At 49.7% G+C, this 20,171-nt stretch overlaps 2 protein-coding genes across 3 annotated transcripts in view; one reads left to right on the top strand and one right to left on the bottom strand.

Moving 5' to 3' along the window:
- Positions 1–3,203: 3,203 nt before the first annotated feature.
- Positions 3,204–7,871, bottom strand: LOC116981262 (V-type proton ATPase subunit e 2-like). 2 transcript variants are annotated; one of them, XM_033034154.1, is made up of 4 exons: positions 7,671–7,867; positions 6,996–7,043; positions 5,478–5,572; positions 3,204–3,652 (listed from the first exon to the last, which is right to left on the bottom strand). In XM_033034154.1, exons 1-3 carry the CDS (start codon positions 7,772–7,774, stop codon positions 5,479–5,481), a joined length of 246 nt encoding a protein of 81 aa, XP_032890045.1. In that variant the 5' UTR covers positions 7,775–7,867; the 3' UTR covers positions 3,204–3,652; position 5,478. The 2 variants fall into 2 exon arrangements, with proteins under 2 accessions (XP_032890045.1, XP_032890046.1); XM_033034155.1 differs by lacking the exon at positions 3,204–3,652 and adding an exon at positions 4,347–4,358 and having other exon boundaries at positions 7,671–7,871.
- Positions 7,872–10,560: 2,689 nt separating this feature from the next.
- pyroxd2 (pyridine nucleotide-disulphide oxidoreductase domain 2) overlaps positions 10,561–20,171 on the top strand; it is a 33,913-nt gene continuing 24,302 nt past the window's right edge. The window contains exons 1-2 of the mRNA XM_033034465.1: positions 10,561–10,705; positions 16,884–16,903. Of these exons, the coding sequence (XP_032890356.1) occupies positions 10,561–10,705; positions 16,884–16,903 (165 nt within the window). The remainder of the gene's footprint in view (positions 10,706–16,883; positions 16,904–20,171) is intronic.

Raw genomic sequence — 20,171 nt, 5'->3', positions numbered from 1 at the left:
CTGTCCCCTCCCCTCCCACCATTCCCCGTCACATGCTCCCCGCTTACAGCAGATTTAAAGCGGCGATGCTTCGCAACAAAACCCCCCCAGCAGCAACATCCCTCTCTTAACTCTTGCAATCGCTCCCCTCTCTCAAGGCTCCTCTGTGTAAACTTATAACAACCTGCAGAATCCCGTTCAATCTCGAACCCCGGGAAAGATATGAGACTGCAACATTACAACCCCCCCCACATATTTCCACCAGCCCTTTGCTGTTTTATTTTTAGCTCCAGATTCCAGCACCTTGTGAATCCAAAACAAAACATTGAAAGCAATTATTTAAGTTTGGGCTGGTTTAGAGATACGGCGCGGAAACAGGCCCTTCGGCCCACCGAGTCGGTGCCGACCAACGACAGACTAGGACTTTCCTACACTCTAGGGACAATTTACAAGCTTTACCAAAGCCAATTAACCTACAAACCCGCACGCCTTTCGAGCGCGGGAGGAAATCGGAGCACCCGGAGGAAACCCACGCGGTCACAGGGAGAATGTACAAACTCCGTACAGACAGCACCCGCAGTCAGGATCAAACCCGGGTCTCTGGCGCTGTAACTGTGAGGCAGCAACTGTACCAGTGTGAAGAAAGGTCCTGACCCGAACTGGACTTGGACAGTGAACGGGGGGTTTCAATGTGGGACAAAGGAGCAGAGATAATGTGGTCTGTGTGTGTGTGTGTGTTTATCTGCAGCCTCGTATCTTTCTCGGAATTTGCCGGTTGCTCAGTCGTGGGGAGTTTGCAGGAGTGGAGGCAGCAGGGAAAACACTGAGCAAACTTTCAGGGATCCCCCAGTTGTGTGAGATTGTATGAGGCCGGGGTGTTACACGGAGTTTAAGCACTCGGGTGTCTGGGGAGGTCGAATTTGCCCGCGTTTGGCCCAAATTCCTCTAAACCTTTCCAAACTATGTACCTGTCCAACAGGCCCATCTGCCCAACTTGCCCACACCGACAAAAACATGTCCCATCTACGCTGATCCCGCCTGCCTGCATTTGGCCCATATCTTTCTAAACCTACCCTATCTATGTACCTGTCCAAATGTATTTTAAATGTTGGTATAGTACCTGCTTCAACAGCCTCCTCCGGCAGCTCGTTCCATACACCCCCCACCCTTTGTGTGGAAGAGTTGCCCCTCGGGTTCCTTTTAAATCTTGCCCTTCTCACCATAACTCTCTGTCCTCTGGTTTTTGATTCCCCCTACCCTAGGTAAAATCCTTTGGGCATTCACCTTATCCATTCCCCTCATGATTTTATACACCTCTGTAATATCACCCCTCAGCCTTTTCCTTGTTTCCTCTGGGTGCTCCGGTTTCCTCCCGAAATTAACCAACAAACCTCAGTTCAGTTTAGTTTATTGTCACGTGTACCGAGGTACAGTGAAAAGCTTTTGTTGCATGCTAACCAGTCAGTGGAAAGACAATGCATGATTACAATCGAGCCATTCGCAATGTACAGATGCATGATGAAGGGGTTAACATGAATAATGTTTAGTGCAAGGAACAGCCAGTAAAATCCGATCAAAGATAGTCCGAGGGTCTCCAATGAGGCAGATAGTAGTTCAGGACTGCTCTATAGTCGTGGTAGGACGGTTCAGTTGCCTGATCACAGCTGTCTGAAGAAGGGTCTCGACCCGAAACGTCACCCATTCCTTCTCTCCAGAGATGCTGCCTGTCCCGCTGAGTTACACCAGCATTTTGTGTCTATTAACAGCTGGGAAGAAACTGTCCCTGAATCTGGAGGTGTGCATTTTCACACCTATTCCTTTAGCTATTTTTCAATACCTGTACGTCTTTGGAGTGTGACGGGAAACCGGAGCGCCCGGAGAAATCCTATGCGGTCACATAGTACAATCTCCATAGACAGCACACAAGGTCAGGGTCGCACCCAGATCTCTGCCGCTGTGAGGCAGCAACTCTACCGCTGCGCCACTGTGTAAAGTCATAATTTACTGAACTGTCTGCAAAAAACATATATTTCACTCTACCTCAGTACATGTGATAATAAAGAACCAATGAGCCAGTGAGCAGTGGGTAGGTTTATCCCTGAACAGTCAATGGGTTTCATAGAGATCAGGATCCTACAGTTGGCTCTGAGCTCAGCTGTAAACTAAGTTTGGGCGTCAGTGGACACTCCCAGTGAAACATGTTCCCCTGATTAAATATTCTGTATCATGGCACAGTGGTGCAGCGGGTAGAGCTGCTGCCTCACAAGCGTCCGGGTTCGATCCCGACCTCGGGTGTTGTCTGTGTGTGGAGTTTGCACGTGCTCCCTGTGACTGCGTGGGTTTCCCCCGGGCCCTCCGGATTCCTCCCACATCCCAAACATTTGGTGGTTTGTTGGGTAACTGGCCTGTGTAAATTGCCCAGAGTGTGTCGGGAGTGCATGAGGATGTGGGATGACATAGAACGAGTGTAAGGCACAGTCTCCTATGACCAATGATCTATGTTTACTGTGTTTACAAACCTGTCGTGCTGCGGCAAGTAAGAACGTCAGTGAGCCGAATGGCCTGTTTCCGTGCCGTACGACACTAAAGGGAATGGTCTTGCATGGACTCAATGGGCCGAGTGGCCTTCTTCCACCCTGCGACATTGCAATCATTCTTGTTCCCTGCTGCGATTCCTTGCAATTCTACCCAGCTACTGTTAAGTGTCCTAACCCGAAACGTCATCTATCCACGTTCTCCAGGATGCTGCCTGAACCACTAGGTTACTCCAGCACTGTTGAGTTTTAATTTAGAGACACAGCGTGGAAACAGGCCCTTCGGCCCACCGAGTCCACTCCGGCCATCGATCACCCCGTCTACTAGCACAATCTTACACACCAGGGACAATTTACATAAGCCAATTAACCTTCAAACCTGCACGTCTTTGGAGTGTGGGAGGAAGCTGGAGCACCCGGAGAAAACCCACGCGGTCACAGGGAGAAGGTACAAAGTCCGTACATGTGGTCAGGATTGGACCCGGGTCTCTGGCGCTGTGGGGCAGCAACTCTAGCGCTGCGCCATGAATATGCGGCCCTTTTAATCTTTGTTGCCGGTAGATTACAGAGGCACAGACATTATCTCCTTTTATAAAAAACAACAGAGGCAGCAAATAAGCTCTGGGAACAAGGGAGATGGAAGAGGCTTTCTAGATGCACTGTAGAGATTAATACAAATACAAATTAACGTTGGGATATACTCTGGTTTATTGCACTGGTCAACCCAATTACAGTAGTGAATAGCTAGCTTCTCACTTCTAATGTACACAATATTTGACAAAATATATAATCTTTTACAGAATTAAACACATGATTTAGTACAACGTTAATATCACTGCACACGAGACAACCAAGCTTTTTTTGTGAAGGAAGGTTTTCTTAACTGGATAGAGGCGAGATCTTTCAATTAAACCAAACATAAATAGGATTTCCATTGCATGCTGTTGAAGTAAAGTCTCCTCAAAGCAAAACTTTCAACCCCCTCGATTCATTGGGCCACAATCACCCACTTTCATCCTTGGGAATAGAAAGAATATCTGTAAGTTTACGGGAGAGACCTCAGCAGGGAGGATCTTGCAACGAAGAGCCATCGGGTTGGAGAGGGTGGGGCGACAGCAGGAATTTCTGTCAGGCAGCATCTGTGGAGAGACAAGACAAGGACATGCATCAATGCAAAGCCTCCACAGTAACGAATAGGAAATGGGAAACGAGGGGGGAAAACTGGGATCTCAAAAGGCAGGAGGCAATCATAATTGATTAAAAGATTCAGTATGGAGACAGGCCCTCACAGCCAGGAGTGGAAAATTATTTATACTACTAGCATGGTACAATGTTTTATTTACAATATTATATGAGCTCCCATCAGCAGACGGAGAGAGAGAGAGCAGTCATCACTCGCAATGCTGCTCCCTGACACCAAGCGGCGCTGTCGTTCCACTGCCCTGACATGGGGCCACACTGCCATCTGGTGGCAATAACAATTGCAGCAGAGGCCCAAATAACCGCAGATGCTGCAATCCTGAGTGAGAAACAAAGTGGACCCAGTCTGAGGAAGGGTCCCGATTCGAAAAGTCGCTTAATCTTGTTCTCCACCGATGCTGTCTGAACCACAGTTACTCCAGCACTTTGTGTCTTTTTTTTTAAATGCTAAGAACTATAGTCTACACTCAGTATCTCCCCTTTTGATTTACCTATTGTACCGTGAGTTTGACTTGATTGTATTTATGTCCAATATTATCTGACCTATTTGGATAGAATGCAAAACAAAGCTTTTCACTGTTCCTCGGTTTATGGGACAGTGATGGAACACAAAGTGCTGGAGTAACTCTGCGAGTCAGGCAGCATCTGTGGAGATCATGGATAGGTGACGTTTCGGGACGAGACCCTACTTCAGACTTACTTGACCCTACTTTTGTGTAGAGCAGCATCTGCAGTTCCTGGTTTCTACAATAAACTAACGGGCATTGGCTTAAGGTGAGAGGTCACACTCCGGTCACTCTCCTCTCTCCCCTCTCCCATCAAGCACGAGGTACAGAAGTGTGAAAACCCACAACTCCAGATTCAGGAACAGTTTCTTCCCAGCGGTTATCACGCAATTTAACTGTCCTCTCAACAACTAGAGAGCGGTTCTGACCTACTATCTCCCTGACTGTCAAACTATCATTAATCAGAAGGTACACAAAATTGCTGGGGCGACGTTTCGGGCCGAAACCCTTCTTCAGACTGATGGGGGATGGGAGATACATATCCCTCCTATCATTAATCAGACTTTACTCGACTTATCTTGCGCTGAATGTAATTCCTTTTATCCTGTATCCGTACATTACTTAATTATATAGTCTCAGCTCAAGATTGCAGAGAGTGGTGGATACTGCCTGGTCCATCACAGGTACTGACCTCCCTAACATCCAAATGATCTACGAGAGGCATTGTCTAAAAAAGGCAGCCAACATCAACAAAGACCCACACCGCCCTGGACACGCTCTCATCTCACGCCTGGAACGAGCTGCCAGAGGAAGCTGTAGGCTTTGGACTTTACTTTGTAGATACAGCATGGAAACAGGTCCTACGGCCCATTGAGTCCACGCCGACCAGCGATCACCCCGTACACTAGCACTATCCTACACACACACACTAGGGACAATTTACAATTTTTACCGAAACCAATTAACCTACAAACCGGTACATCTTTGGAGTGTGGGAGGAAACCGGAGCACCCGGAGAAAACCCACGGGGTCACGGGGAGAACATGCAACCTCCACATAGGCAGCACCCGTGGTCAGGATCACCGGCGCTGTGAGGCAGCAACTCTACCACTGCGCCACCATGCCGCTACCAAGGTATAGACACGTCACCAAAACAAATCCCAGGGTATGAGGACACAGAGATACATATCTCTCCCCACTCCCCATCGGGCTCAGGGCTCTCTGTACCATGTCACCGATGCCTCCAGCGATGACCTACCTCATTCCCAGAAGTAGCGGAGATACCAGATGGTGTCGTTCTTGAGCTGGGGTCCAAAGAGGGGGTTCATCTGAGACATGATGGCGATGAGCCAGCTACGCAGTGAGAGAAAGTGGACGTTAATCCAACCACGAGACTTCAATTCTATACTAATATTTTAAATATGATATTTTAATCATCATTTTAATAATACTCCAACATTAAATATTAATAGAAACATAGAAAATAGGTGCAGGAATAGGCCATTCGGCCCTTCGAGCCTGCACTGCCATTCGATATGATCATGGCTGATCATCCAACTCAGTATCCCATCCCTGCCTTCTCTCCATACCCCCTGATCCCTTTAGCCACAAGGGCCACATCTAACTCCCTCTTAAATATAGCCAATGAACTGGCCTCAACTACCTTCTGTGGCAGAGAATTCCACAGATTCACCACTCACTGTGTAAAAAATGATTTTCTCATCTCGGTCCTAAAAGACTTCCCTCTTATCCTTAAACTGTGACCCCTAGTTCTGGACTTCCCCAACATCGTGAATAATCTTCCTGCATCTAGCCTGTCCAACCCCTTAAGAATTTTGTAAGTTTCTATATTCATCCTAATAAGTTCATAGGAGTAGAATTAGGCCATTCAACTCGTCAAGTCTCTTTCGCCGATGGACACATTGTGCTGGAGTAACTCAGGGGGTCAGGCAGCATCTCTGGAGAAAAGCAATAGATAACATTTTGGGTCGAGACCCTTCTTCAGATTAAGAGTGAGGAGAGAGGGAGACTAGAGATATGACCATTCAGTCATGACTGATCTATTTTCCCTCTCAACCCCATTCTCCTGCCTTCTCTCCATAACCTTTAACACCCGAACCTATCAAGAATCTGTCAATCTCTGCTTTAAAAATACCTAATGACTTGGCCTCTACTACTGCCAGTGGCAATGAATTCCACAGAATCATCTCCCTATGATTGAAGAAATTCCTCCTCATCTCCATTCTAAACATAAGTCCTTTTATTTTGAGGCTGTGCCCTCTGGTCCTAGCCTCTCCCACCAGTGGAAACATCCTCCCCACTTCCACTCTATCTCAGCTTTTCATTGTTCCTATCACCAGCGAGAGGGCAGTCCTGACCTCCCATCTAGTATTTGGAGACCCTCAGACTATTTTTTAAATCGAATTTTACTGAAATGTATCTTGCACTTAATGCTATTCCCTTTATCCTGTATCTGTACGCCGTGGCTTAAACGTAAGCATGTCTAGTCTTTCCGCTGACTGGATAGCACGCAACAAAAAAGCTTTTCCTTGTACCTCGGTACACGTGACAATAACAAATTAAACTGTTCGGTGAGTTTCAATGAGATCTCTCCTATCCTAAACTCCAGCGAATACTGGAATAGTTAGAAAATTAGGCCTCAAATGCTTCTCATTGGTTAATATTTTATAAAATAATATATCACTAAATAATATTACGTCCTAAATTAATATTTCTGTGTATGGGGTGGAGGGTGGAGTTACGAGACTGTACTTACAAGAGGTAACAACAGACTGCTGTAGTCACGATCATGGTGATTGTCACCCTGTGGGGTACAAAGACACAGCCTGGATCACCCACCATTGACAGGTCACATTGACTGCATGCAACATAACACTACAAATCCAGCACGGAAACAGGCCTTTCAGCCCAACTCACGCATGCTGACCAACCTGCCCCATCTACGCTAGTCCCATTTGCCCACGTTTGGCCCATATCCCTCTGTACCTGTACCCCTACAATATCCCTCTGTACCTGTACCCCTATCCCCTCCCAATCCCTCGTACACATTCTTCCCTCCCCGCTACTTATTTCATTCCCTCCATGTATTCCCTCCTTCTCCATCACCTCTATCCTTATCTCCCTCTACATCTCCCGTCCCTCCCAATATCTCCTCCTTAATCTTTCCCCCTCTTCCTTTCCCCATTCCCCATCCCTCTCCATTACCCCATCCCTCCGTCCCTCCACCCCTTCTACATGTCCTCCCCCTCTCATTGCCCCCACCCTCCCCATCCCCTCTCCCCTCACTCCCCACACCTCCCTCTCATTCCCCCAGAGCCCTCTCCATATCCACCTCCACCTGTCCCTCTCTCCATCACCTTCCTCCCCACATCAGACCCTCTCCATGTCCCCCTCCCTCCCCCTCTCCAATCCCTCCCTCCTTCATCCTCACCCTCTGTTCGGGCCCTTGGGCACAAACCACGGCAGGACACATCCTACCAGCGCCCACAGGATTGTGAAGCAGACAACGGGCACGGTAGCCGAGTGTCCACCCATCCCTCCCGCTCCCTCTCTCTCTTTCTCTCCTCGATCCCTCTCTCTCTCTCTCTCTCTCTCTTTTCTTCTCCTTCTCTCCTCCGCTCCCTCTCCCTCTTTTCTTCTCCTTTCTCTTTCTCTTTCTCTCCCTCTTCCTCTCTCTCTCTCCTCCGCTCCCTCTTTTCTTCTCCTTTCTCTCTCTCTCTCTACCTCTTTCTCTCCCTCCTCCTCTCTCCCTCCTTCTCTACCTCCTCTCTCTGGCTCCGCTCCCCACGTGACCCGCCCAGGTCCCGCCCCCGCCGCCTCCCCATTGGCGGGCGATGACGTCACCCTCTCCCCATTGGTCCGCGGCCCCGCCAGTCAGCGCCAGGCCCCGCTGTGATTGGCTGTTTATTCCCAGGCTCCGCTGGGTTTATTCCCTCCCGCGACCAATGTGACCGGTGACCGGTTAAAATGTAACAAAATGTAACAAAACCCGTTTCCCAGCCGCAGCCTCTCCGGCCGCTGCCCCCCCATCCCCCGGGTGGGTGGTTGGCTATTGCAGAGGGCGGCCCTTCCACATTGCCATGGCTGTGGTGTGAGTGGAGGAGGCGAGAGTCACTCACTCGGAGGGCGGGGATTGAAACTACCTGTGACCTTGTCTTGGATGGATCTTAAATGGGTCGACTGGGCTTGTATTCACTGGAATTTAGAAGGATGAGAGGGTATCTGATAGAAACATACAAAATTATTAAGGGATTGGACACGCTAGATGCAGGAAAAATGCTCCCGATGTTGGGGGAGTCCAGAACCAGGGGGTAACAGTTTAAGAATAAGGGGTAGGCCATTTAGAACTGAGATGAGGAAAACCTTTTTCACCCAGAGAGTTGTGAATCTGTGGAATTCTCAGCCACAGAAGGCAGAGGAGGCCAATTCACTGGATGTTTTCAAGAGAGAGTTAGGTAAAGCTCTTAGGGTTAATGGAATCAAGGTATATGGGGAGAAAGTAGGAACGGGGTTTTGGATGATCAGCCATGATCATATTGAATGGCGGTACTGGCTTGAAGGGCCGAATGGCCTACTCCTGCACCTATTTTCTATGTTTCTATGTTGCCTTGGATGCAACTGATGGGAAGTTACAGCAGGGAAACAGGCCCTTCAGCCCAGCCAGCCCATGCTGACCATTCGCACTGGTTCTATGATATCACACACTCTGTTATCACATTGGAACAGGTCCTTCAGCCCAGCCACACCGACCATTCATCACCCATTCACACTGGTTCTATGACATCCCACACCATGTTTAGTTTAGTTTAATTTAGAGATACAGTGCGGAAATTGGCCCTTCGGCTCACCGAGTCCATGTCAACCAGTGATTCCCATACATTAACACTATCCTACACACACTAGGGACAATTTACACTTATACCAAGCCAATTCACCTACAAACCTGTACGTCCTTGGAGTGTGGGAGGAAACCAAAGATCACAGAAAAAAACACATGCGGTCACAGGGAGCTCAACATATAGGGAGATCAACATATAAGGTCCACACAGACAGCACCCGTAGTCGGGATCGAACCCGTGTCTCCGGCGCTGCAAGCGCTGTTAGGCAGCAACTCTACCGTTGCACTACCATACCGCCCTGTTATCGCATGGGAACAGGCCCTTCGGCCTAACCCGAGTCCAAGTCAACCATCAATTACCCATTCACACTAGTTCTATGTTATCCCACTTTCTCATCCACTCCCTGCACACCAGAGGTCATTTGCAGAAGCCCCAACTTGCCCGCACCAACCAACATGCCCCACCTACACTAGTCCCACCTGCCTGCATTTGGCCCATCTATCTATATATTACCAAAACTCTCATCTTGTCTGTGTGTGTGCGATTCATGCCCTGAATGACGCCCAAACCGTACACGATAGCGCTACAATTTTTGGACCACCTTACTGTGGTGTGGTATATCAATTTCCGCTCAGATTGATGGCAAATTTTACAAGTTATTCACATTAAAAAATAAATAAATATTACTTTTAACTTAACTTCTCAGTGTCAAATATCCAAATCCTTGTTGGCCCTGCCCGCAACAACGTTGCAATCACAGGACACTGAGTCCTAGCAGCAAGTGAAATCCATTTTTTTCCCCTGGCAGCATTTTTTTAATGTTTAAAATGAGGGAGGGTGAATAAAGGGAAATGAGCCGCCCCTGCACAGTTGGGGCCTATGAGTGAGTGATGGAATATTACGTTGGGGGAATGGGTTGTGTTGGGGGAACGGGTGAGTGGTGGAATAGGCCTCCCGTGGGGGCTATGGGTGAGTGGTGGAATATTGGGTTAGGGAGCAGGTTGCGTTGGGGGACCGGGCCTCCAGTGCGACAGGGACCCAACGGTTCCCACTTGCATCCCTCTAAACCTGTCCTAGCCATGTTCCTGTCCAAGTGCTTTTTAAACGTTGTGAAAGTAAATGCCTCAACTACCTTCTCCGGCAGCTCGCCTCGGATAAAGCCCTAGCCGGCCCGATCTCCATCTGTAGCTCAGGCCCTCCAGTCCTGGCAACATCCTCGTAAACCTTCTCTGTACTCTTTTTTACACCTTAACGACATCTTTCCTCTAACAGGATGACCAAAAGTGAACACACTACTCTAGACGCGACCTCGGAGTTGCAAGGCGGCAGGGAGATAAGGAAGGGGGGGGGGGGGATGGGATTGGGAACGCTCCGGGGAGGGAGGGGGTAGCGTGGAGTGGACGGGCCGAATGGCCACCGGGCGGGGCGGGGGCGGGGTGGGGCTGTCCCTGGTCCACACTCCGCCTCCATCCCTCAGAAGCGATGGCAATCAGCGCGGGCCGGGCCGCTTTCCGCCGCATCGTCCCCGGGGCAGAGAGAGGGGCCGCGGTCGGAGCTGGAGCCGGGACTGGGACTGGGACTGGGACTGGGCTGCGGGCGGAGTACGACGCCGTGATCATCGGGGCAGGTGAGCTGTCAGCACGGCCTGGAGAGAAAGAGGGGAAAGGTGAGAGGAGGGAGAGAGAGAAAGAGAGGGGACGGAGGGGATGGGAGGGAGCGGGTTCGATCCGCCGGATAGAAGAGGGAGGGGAGTCCCGTCCCGTCCCGTCCACAGTGCTCGATGCCGGGGTGTAAGGAAGCGGGTGACCGACGGTGCTGCCTGTGTTTGTGAAAATATGCGAAGTTGTGTCAGTGAGGCAGAGTGTGTGGTTGTGAGTGAATGTATGTGTGAGTGAGTGTGTGTGTGTGCGCGAGTGAGTGTGTGTATGAGTGAGTGTGTGTTTGTGTATGTGAGCGAGTGAGTGTGTGTGAACGAGTGAGTGTGTGTGTGTGTGTCGCCCACTGTTTAATCTGTGATAGGGCGGAGGTGTTGTGTTAATGTGGAACTTTTCCTGCAGCGATTGAACCTCCCAGGTGAGTTATTAACTCGGGTTTGTGGACGATAGTTTAATATTGCATTTTAATTGCAGCCACGCCCCCCCCCCCCCCCTCCCCCTCCCCCTCCCCCGCTGACTGCACGTTCTGTGCTCTGGGTGAACACAAGCTCATTGCCCAGACACCCACACAAGCTGCGAGCACACACTGGGAACCAAGCGTCCAGTCCGGCCCGTCTCTGACAGCCGCATGTTCTCTCCTAAACCGCCTCAAGAAAACTGTCAGAACAAGTTTAGACTTGGATTTGGGATTGGCCAGAGTCCAGGTTACTGAGTTGGATGATCAGCCATGATCATATTGAATGGCGGTGCAGGCTCGAAGGGCCGAATGGCCTACTCCTGCACCTATTTTCTATGTTTCTATGTTTCTAAGTGCTGGAGTGAGCGGGCGGCCACGTGGCGCAGCGGTAGCGTTGCTGCCTTGCAGCGCCGGAGACCCGGGTTCGATCCCGACTACAGGTGCTGTCAAAATAGGTGAATTGGCTTGTTTGTGTAAATTGGTGTGCGGGGACCGCTGGTCCGAAGGGACGGTTTCCGCTCTGTATCTCCGAACTAAACTCTGAACACAACTATTGTCTGTTGTCTATTGTCAGTAACTCAGCAGGTAGACAAAAATGCACCATCTATGGAGAGAACGAGAGACCCTTCTTCAGACTGATGTGGGGGAACTGGGAAGGGGAAGGATTCCTCCTCCGAAAGTAGTTGAAGTGTTGAACGGGAGATCAGGTTGGTTAGTGTGAACTGAGCGGAGGTGTTGGGTGAAGGGACCTGGAGTAGTGGATGCAGTAGATGAGGTTGGAGGAGGTGCAGGTGAACCTCTGCGTCACCTGGAAAAACTTGAATGGAGTTGAGGGGGGAGGTAAAGCGACAAGTGTAGCATTTCCTGCATGGGAAAGTACCCGGGGAGGGTGATGGTTTGTTACGGAGGGAACGATCTCTGCGGAAAGCAGAAAGGGGAGGAGATGGGAAGATGTGGCCCGTTGAAGGTGGCGAAAATGGTGGATTATACGTTGCATGCGACGGCTGATGGGGTGGAAGGTGTCCTGGTTACGAGTAGGGGGATGTAGGGTAAGAGCGGAACTTTACAACTCCAGCCTTTGTCATTATTTCCACCCATCTGCCTCATCTATATAAGTCCCTAAAGACGTGGGTTCCCTTCTTCTAGTTACCTGCGATAGACTGTTACCTGCGATGGAGATAGTGAGGTCTAGAAACGGTAGGGAGATGTCGGAAATGGCCCAGGTGAATTTGAGTCCGGATGGAAATTAGTGGTGAAATGGATGAAGTCAGTGACTTCTGCATGGGTGCAGGAGGTCACGGTATGCCTCGAACAAGGACATAGGTGGGGAGGTATTTGACCAGGGGGGATAGGATGGAATCGAGAGGGGATAGGATGGAGTCGAGGCCAACAAGCAGAAACAATGGGTCTGCCAGCTTTTTTGGTCTGCCAGGACAGTTAGGTTTGTGGATTTTGGGGAGAAGGTAAGATCAGGCCATGCGGGGCTGGGGAACGGTGTGTTGGGAGGGCAGGGAGCCGGAAGTGATGAAGCCAGTGATGGTGTTTGAGATAGTGGCCTGGTGCTCGTCTGTGGGGTCGTGGTCCAAGGATAAGTAGGAGGAGGTGTCTGAGAGTTGTCGCCAGGCCTCAGAGGAAACCGCTCCAGACTACCACGCCACCTCCCTTGTCGGCAGGTTTGAATAGAATAGAATAGAATATGTTTATTGTCATTGCACAAAACTGAGCAATGAAATTCCATTTGCTTCTCCTCCGTTAAAAGAAATACAACACAACAACCAATACACATATGTACAGTTAATAGTAAAATAATAGATACATTTTTTAAAAAGTTTAAAAGAATTTAGCGGTATTCCTCGAAGTTACTCCTTGCTTCCCAGTGTTCACTATTGGAGTTAAGCTCTTTTACCGCACATGGGTAGAAACTATTTTTTAGTCTACCGGTGCGAGCCTGCAGAGACCTGAGTCGCCTCCCAGAGGGTAGCAGAGTAAAAAGGTGGTTGGCAGGGTGGGATGCGTCCTTCTTGATATTTATGGCCCTGCGCAAGCATCGGGCCTTGTATATGTCATCCAAGGAGGGCAGGTTAGCGTTTGTAATGCGCTGCGCAGTTTTTATAATTCCCTGCAGCGCCCTCCTCTCAGCCGCAGTACAGCTGGCAAACCACACCAGGATTCCATAGGTGAGGATACTTTCCACGGCGCATCGATAGAAGGACAGCAGCAGCGGCTGTGAGACGTTAGCTCTCCGTAGAGACCTCAGGAAATACAGCCGCTGATGAGACTTCTTCAAGAGAGTGACGGTGTTCATTTGCCATTTGAGGTCCTGGGAGATGTTTATTCCCAGGAACCTAAAGTCGTTGACTCTCTCCACCATGTCTCCTTTGATGTATAAGGGAGCAGGTTCCTCTCTCCTCTTGTTTGATCCCGAGTCGGGGTTGTTGCAGAGTGAGTGCAGGGCTGTACGTTCAGGGGGGGGGGGAGAGGTTAGAATGAGTAAGGGGAGTGGAAAAGTTGAGGCGGTTGATGTCCCGCCGGCAGTTTAAAATGAAAAGGTCTAAAGAACTTCTAAAGGTCAGTAACTCAGCAGGTCAGGCAACATCCCTGGAGAACATGCATAGGTGACGTTTTGGAACCTACTTCAGACTGATTGTATGTGGTGGGGGGAGGGGGGGGGGGGGGGGAGAAAGCTGGATGAGGTAAAGACAAATAATTCAGTTTAGTTTTCAATTTAGAGAGTTTAGTTTTCAGTTTAGAGATACAACACAGAAACAGGCCCTTTGGCCGACTAAGTCCATGCTGACCAGCGTTCCCCGCACGCCAACGCTATCCTACACACACTTGGGACAGTTTATAATTTTACCGCAGCCAATTAACCTACAAACTTGCACATCTTTGGAATATGGGAGGGAACCGGAACAGCCGGAGAAAACGCACGTGGATCCCACATTGAGAACGTACAAACTCTGTACAGAACAGCACCCTTAAGTCAGGATCAAACCCGGGTCTCTGGCGCTGGAAGGCAGTGACTCTACTGCTGCGCCACAGTGCCTCCACTTGTATTTCACTTCAGCAGTTTACAACCCTGCAGTATGAATATTGATTTCTCTAATTTCCCTGCATTCCCGACCTATTCGCCCCTCCCCCACCTTAGTCGTCCTGCCAGTTCCACTATTTGCATTCTTGTCATTATCACTTCCACAGCGAATAATAGACCATTGTTGTCCAAAAAGGAACTGCAGATGCTGGAATATCGAAGGTACACAAAATTGCTGGAGAAACTCAGCGGGTGCAGCAGCATCTATGGAGCGAAGGAAATAGGCGACGTTTCGGGCCGAAACCCTTCTTCAGACTGATGGGGGGTGGGAGAAGGAAGGAAAAGGGGAGGAGGAGGAGGAGCCCGAGGGCGGGCGGATGGGAGGGTGGGAGGAGACAGCTAGAGGGTTAAGGAAGGGGAGGAGACAGCAAGGGCTAGCAAAATTGTGAGAATTCAATGTTAATGCCATCCAGACGCAAGGTCCCCAGACGGAATATGATGTGCTGTTCCTCCAATTTCCGCTGTTGCTCACTCTGGCAATGGAGGAGACCCAGGACAGAGAGGTCGGATTGGGAATGGGAGGGGGAGTTGAAGTGCTGAGCCACCGGGAGTTCAGGTAGGTTATTGCGGACTGAGCGGAGGTGTTCGGCGAAACGATCGCCCAACCTACGCTTAGTCTCCCCGATGTAAATCAGCTGACATCTAGAGCAGCGGATGCAGTAGATGAGGTTGGAGGAGATACAGGTGAACCTTTGTCGCACCTGGAACGACTGCTTGGGTCCTTGAATGGAGTCGAGGGGGGAGGTGGCGGCACAGCGTTGGAGCGCTGGAGCGGAGCAGAGTGGAGCGGGCGATGCCTTGCCTGGGTCGCCGCGCTGGAGCGACGCGCTGGAGCTCTGGCGAGCTGGACCGCCGAGAGCAACATCTCCGGGCTGCGGGTCTGCGGAGCGGAGAGGCGGCGTGCGGAGAGGCAGCGTGTGGAGAGGCGGCAGTGCGGCGAGGTGGCGCCGACTTTATCATCGGGAGCCTGAGAGCTCCAAACCGGCGCGGCCTTGTCGGCTTCGGCAGCCGCGGGCTCCAACCAGGAAGCGGCCGTTCCAGGTGGCCCAGCCGCCGAAAGGACTCTCCCGACGCCGGGGCAAGACCACCCGGTGAGAACGGCCAGGGACATCGGGCCTCCGTAGAGGCAATTGCGGTGGCCTCAATAGGCCTGACTTTGGGGTGAACATGGGGTGAGGACTGGACATTGTGCCTTCCTCCACAGTGCTACCCACTGTGGGGGGATGATTTTTTTGTCTAATTGTAGTCCTGTAGGTCTGTGTCCAAGATGGCTGCCGTGAAGAGAGAGTGGACGCTGGCGCGCTTTGGCTGCCGCTGCTCTCTCTTCACACTGTGTTTTTGATTTTCTGTTTTTGGATTGAATTCTGTTTTTAATTTGTGTCTCTGTGATGTCTTTTTTACCTGTTCTATTCCGATTATATGTTTTTATTCCGATTACTATGTAAGGTGTCCTTGAGATGTCTGAAAGGCGCCCATTAAATAAAATTTATTATTATTATTATTATTTCTTGCGGTTGCAACGGAAAGTGCCCGGGGAGGGGGTGGTGCGGGAGGGAAGGGAAGAATTGACGAGGGAGTTGCGGAGGGAGCGGTCTTTGCGGAAGGCAGACATGGGGGGAGATGGGAAGATGTGGCGAGTGGTGGGCCATTGTTGTCCACCTTTCCTTGGTCATCAGCAAAGATCCTAGAGCGGAGCAAGATAAACCACTCCTGCAAAATCCAATGGACTGAGGTGTAGTACGCAACGGAGCATAACCTCCGCCATTTCAGTAACCCGACCCTATCTTTGACCAAACCTGACCAGTTAAAACGGCACATACCTTGTACAGGGAGAAACTGCAGATGCTGGTTTAAAGAACTACAGATGCTGGTTTATACCAAAGATATTCATAAAGTGCTGGAGTAACGGAGGGGGTCGGGCAGCATCTCTGGAGAACATGCATGGATGATGTTTCGGGTCGGTTTCTCTCTATGAGACAAGGACTGTAATTGCAATTGCGGTTTGTTGAGACTACAATATGTGAACAGGTTGCCCTGCTCACGATATGCGTTATCCCTGTGTAAACAACACAAACCTATACTTTTCATGCCTTTAGTTTCATAGAAACATGGAAAGACAGAAAATAGGTGCAGGAGTAGGCCATTCGGCCCTTTGAGCCAGTACCGCCATTCAATATGATAATGGCTGATCATCTAAAATCACATACGCGTTCCTGCCTTTTCCCCATATCCCTTGATTCTTTTAGCTCTAAGAGCTAAATCTAACTCTCTTGAAAACATCCAGTGATTTGGCCTCCGCTGCCTTCTGTGGCAGAGAATTCCACAGATTCACAACCCTGGGTGAAAAGGTTTTTCCTCATCTCAGTCCTAAATGGCCTACCCCTTATTCTTAAACTGCAACCCCTGGTTCTGGACTCCCCCAACATTGGGAACATTTTTCTGCATCTAGCCTGCTTTCCCTCTCCCCTGAGTCTCAAGAAGGGTCTCAACCTGAAATGTCACCCATCCCTTTCCTCCAGAGATGCTGCCTGACCCGCAGAGTTACTCCAGCATTTTGTGTCTATCTTAAGAACAATTACATTTTCTCTCTTTCTTTCTCCAGGCCACAATGGACTAACGGCGGTATGTACTACTTTTTAATTTCATTCCAATGAGGTGTCTGTTCTGTGTGAATCTGACTAGATCCAGGCTCAGACCTGAGTTATCTGCTCTGCGAACCCTTGCCAAATGGACAAGAGCCCTCACCCCCAGCTAGCCACCTCCCGACAGTGTGTTCTACATCGGAGAATTTTGTATGTCATAGGAGCAGAATTAGGCCATTTGGCCCATCGAGTCTACTCCACCATTCTATCATGGCTGATCTATCTGTCTCTCTCAACCCCATTCTTCTGCCTTCTCTCTGTAACTCCTGACACCCTCACTAATCAACAACCTGTCTGGCCATCCGCGATGTCACAGCGCCTGGCGGAAGAGGGCTCTGCCCGAGCCGGCTGCCTGCCCTCTTGTCCGGGGTTACGTCCGTGCCCGGATGGTACTAGATAGTGACTACCCGCTGTCCATGGGCGCCCTGGGGGATTGGGGATATCCGGGACCGCTGGGCACCACTCGCGGTGGAATGCATCCTTAATAAGGATGGTAATATAGTTCTTTAAGAGTGTATTTGACATTTAAGAATATTTGTTTAAATAATTGGGTGATTTTGTATTCTCGTGGTGGGCTTGTTTGGTATCGTTATGTATTGCATATATTATTCATGTAATAATTGGTTCAATTCATTTTGGTTTAAAAAAAACGATCCTTTCAATCTCCGCCTTAAGAATATCTCATGACTTGGCCTCCACAGCCGTCTGTGTCAATGAATTCCACAGAGTCACCACCCTCTATCTAAAGAAATTCCTCCGCATCTCCACTATAAAGGTCCGTCCTTTTACTCTGAGGTTGTGCCCTCTGGTCCGAGACTCTCCCACTAGTGGAAACATCCTCTCCACATCCAATCTATCCAGGCCTTTCACTATTCAGTAAGTTTCATAACTTTACATCTCCAGCCTTTGTCATTATTTCCACCCATCTGCCAATCACCTCCCCCCCGTGCCTGTATCCACCTATCACTCGCCCAACTTTGTCCCGCCTCCTCCTCTCTTTTCCAGCTTTCTCCCCCTTACTCCATCAGTCTGAAGAAGGGTCCTGACCCGAAACGTTGCCTGGTCCTGAACTCTCCCACTAGTGGAAACACCCTCTCCACATCTACTCTATCCAGGTCTTTCACTATTTGGAAGGTTTCTCTGTGATCCCCAAAGAAGCGGGCAGGCTGCCTTCCTGAGATCAGGTGTCCAGTTTGGAGCGATGTGGGAAAAGCCTACGGACATCTGCAGTTCCTTGCGTTTCCCATGGACACAATGTTGGGCAGTGAGAGACGGTGGGGGAGGTTGGTTCTGTGGGAGAGTCGAGTCTGGCTGGATCCTCGGCTCGAAGAGTGGATTAGCGGAGATAATGTGAGAGATGATGAAACAATTAAAAGGTGGGTGTGTGGAACAAGCTGCTGGAAAAGATAGTTGAGGCAGATACTGTCCAGAAACATTTGGACAACTACACGGACGAGGCAGGTTTAGAGGGATTTGGACCAAATGCAGGCTGGTGGGACCCAGTGATGATGGGGCATACTGGTCGGTGTGAGCAAGTTGGGCCGAAGGGTCTGATTCCATGCTGTGTGACTTTATACTCTATAAAGATCTCAGAGATAACAAGACGGAGATGGTTTATGTGACCACAAATTTCACTGTACATAGAAACATAGAAAATAGGTGCAGGAGTAGGCCATTCGGCCCTTCGAGCCTGCACCGCCATTCAATATGATCATGGCTGATCATCCAACTCAGTATCCTGTACCTGCCTTCTCTCCATACCCCCTGATCCTTTTAGCCACAAGGGCCACATCTAACTCCCTCTTAAATATAGTCAATGAACTGGCCTCAACTACCTTCTGTGGCAGAGAGTTCCACAGATTCACCACTCTCTCTACCAATTGGTGCATGTGACAATAAATGTATCTTGTCACTCTTGTCTTATGTTGAGGTTTATTATTGTCACGTGTACCAAAAGATTTGTTTTGCATTCTCTCCAATCAGATTAGATAATACCATACATAAATATAATCAAACTCAAATCTAATAGATGGAGAAATGGGGAAATGTACAAGGTGCAGATCTAGTTCTCAGCATTGTAGCGCATCAGTCCCATAGAGAAAGTCCAATGTCCACAATGGGGTAGAGGTGAATCGGACAGTGCCCTGGTTTGTGGAAGGACTGTTCAGAAGCCTGATAACTGATTGGAAGAAGCTGTTCCTGAGTCTGGTGATGCACGCTGTCAAGCTTCTGTACCTTCTGCTGGACGTGAACCGGGAGAAGAAGGAATGACCGGGGTCTTTAATTATGTTGGATATTTCTTCAAAGCAGCGTGGTTTAGATGGAGCCGGTGGTGTGGAGTCTGGTCTGTGTGATGGACTGGGCTTCATCCACAACGCTCCGTCACCTCATCCTTTCTTCATGAGCCCATCATGAGCAGTATATGTCTGCAGTTCAGACCCGTTGAGTTTCATCTCTCCATCATTGGAAGTTTGTCTTCAGGACCTTGGGCCCCGAGCTGTACTTAGGGCTGCACAGTGGCGCAGCGGTAGAGTTGCTACCTCACAGCGCCAGAGAACCGGGTTTGATCCTGACTACGGGTGCTGTCTGTACAGAGTTTGTACATTCTCCCTGTGACCACGTGGGTTTTCTTCGGGTGCTCCGGTTTCCTCCCACACTCTAAAGTCGTGCAGTTTTGCAGGTTAATTGGCTTTGGTAAATTGTAAATTGTCCCTTTGGGTCAGGATAGTGCTAGTGTGCGGGATGATCGCTGGTCAGTGCGGACTCGGTGGGCCGAAGGGCCTGTATCCACGCTGTATCGCTAAAGTCTCTGGAATTCCCTGTTGAACCCTCTCTACTACTTTTGAGTGTTTTCCAAAGCTCAACCATGGAGCTCTTGGCTCCCGGCTCCAATATCTCCTGACGTTGCTAGGTGTCAGGTTTAGTTTGAAAGTGATCCCGCCGAAGACCCTGGGATTTTTGATGACGTCATACGACTGTGCTATCTAATCACAAGCTGCTGCTGCTTGTGGAGCGTGCGCTCAGATTTGTTCCTCAGAACAGGATTCCAGGAAGCTCAGCCTGACCTTTGCCGTGTCATCTGAGAGTACAGGTAGGCCACTCGAGCCTGTTCCATATATTTAGTTAGATCGTATAGTCAGATGGGGCAGCGGTAGAGTTGCTGCCTCACAGCGCCAGAGATGTGGGTTCGATCCTGACTACCTGTGCTGTCTGTACGCAGTTTGTACGTTCTCTCTCTGACTGCCTGT

Source organism: Amblyraja radiata, chromosome 15 (genome assembly GCF_010909765.2).
Source record: "Amblyraja radiata isolate CabotCenter1 chromosome 15, sAmbRad1.1.pri, whole genome shotgun sequence".
In the NCBI taxonomy this organism is placed as follows: Eukaryota; Metazoa; Chordata; class Chondrichthyes; order Rajiformes; family Rajidae; genus Amblyraja; species Amblyraja radiata.
Note: the sequence above shows the minus strand (reverse complement) of the source record. Positions and strands in the feature narration are given on the sequence as shown.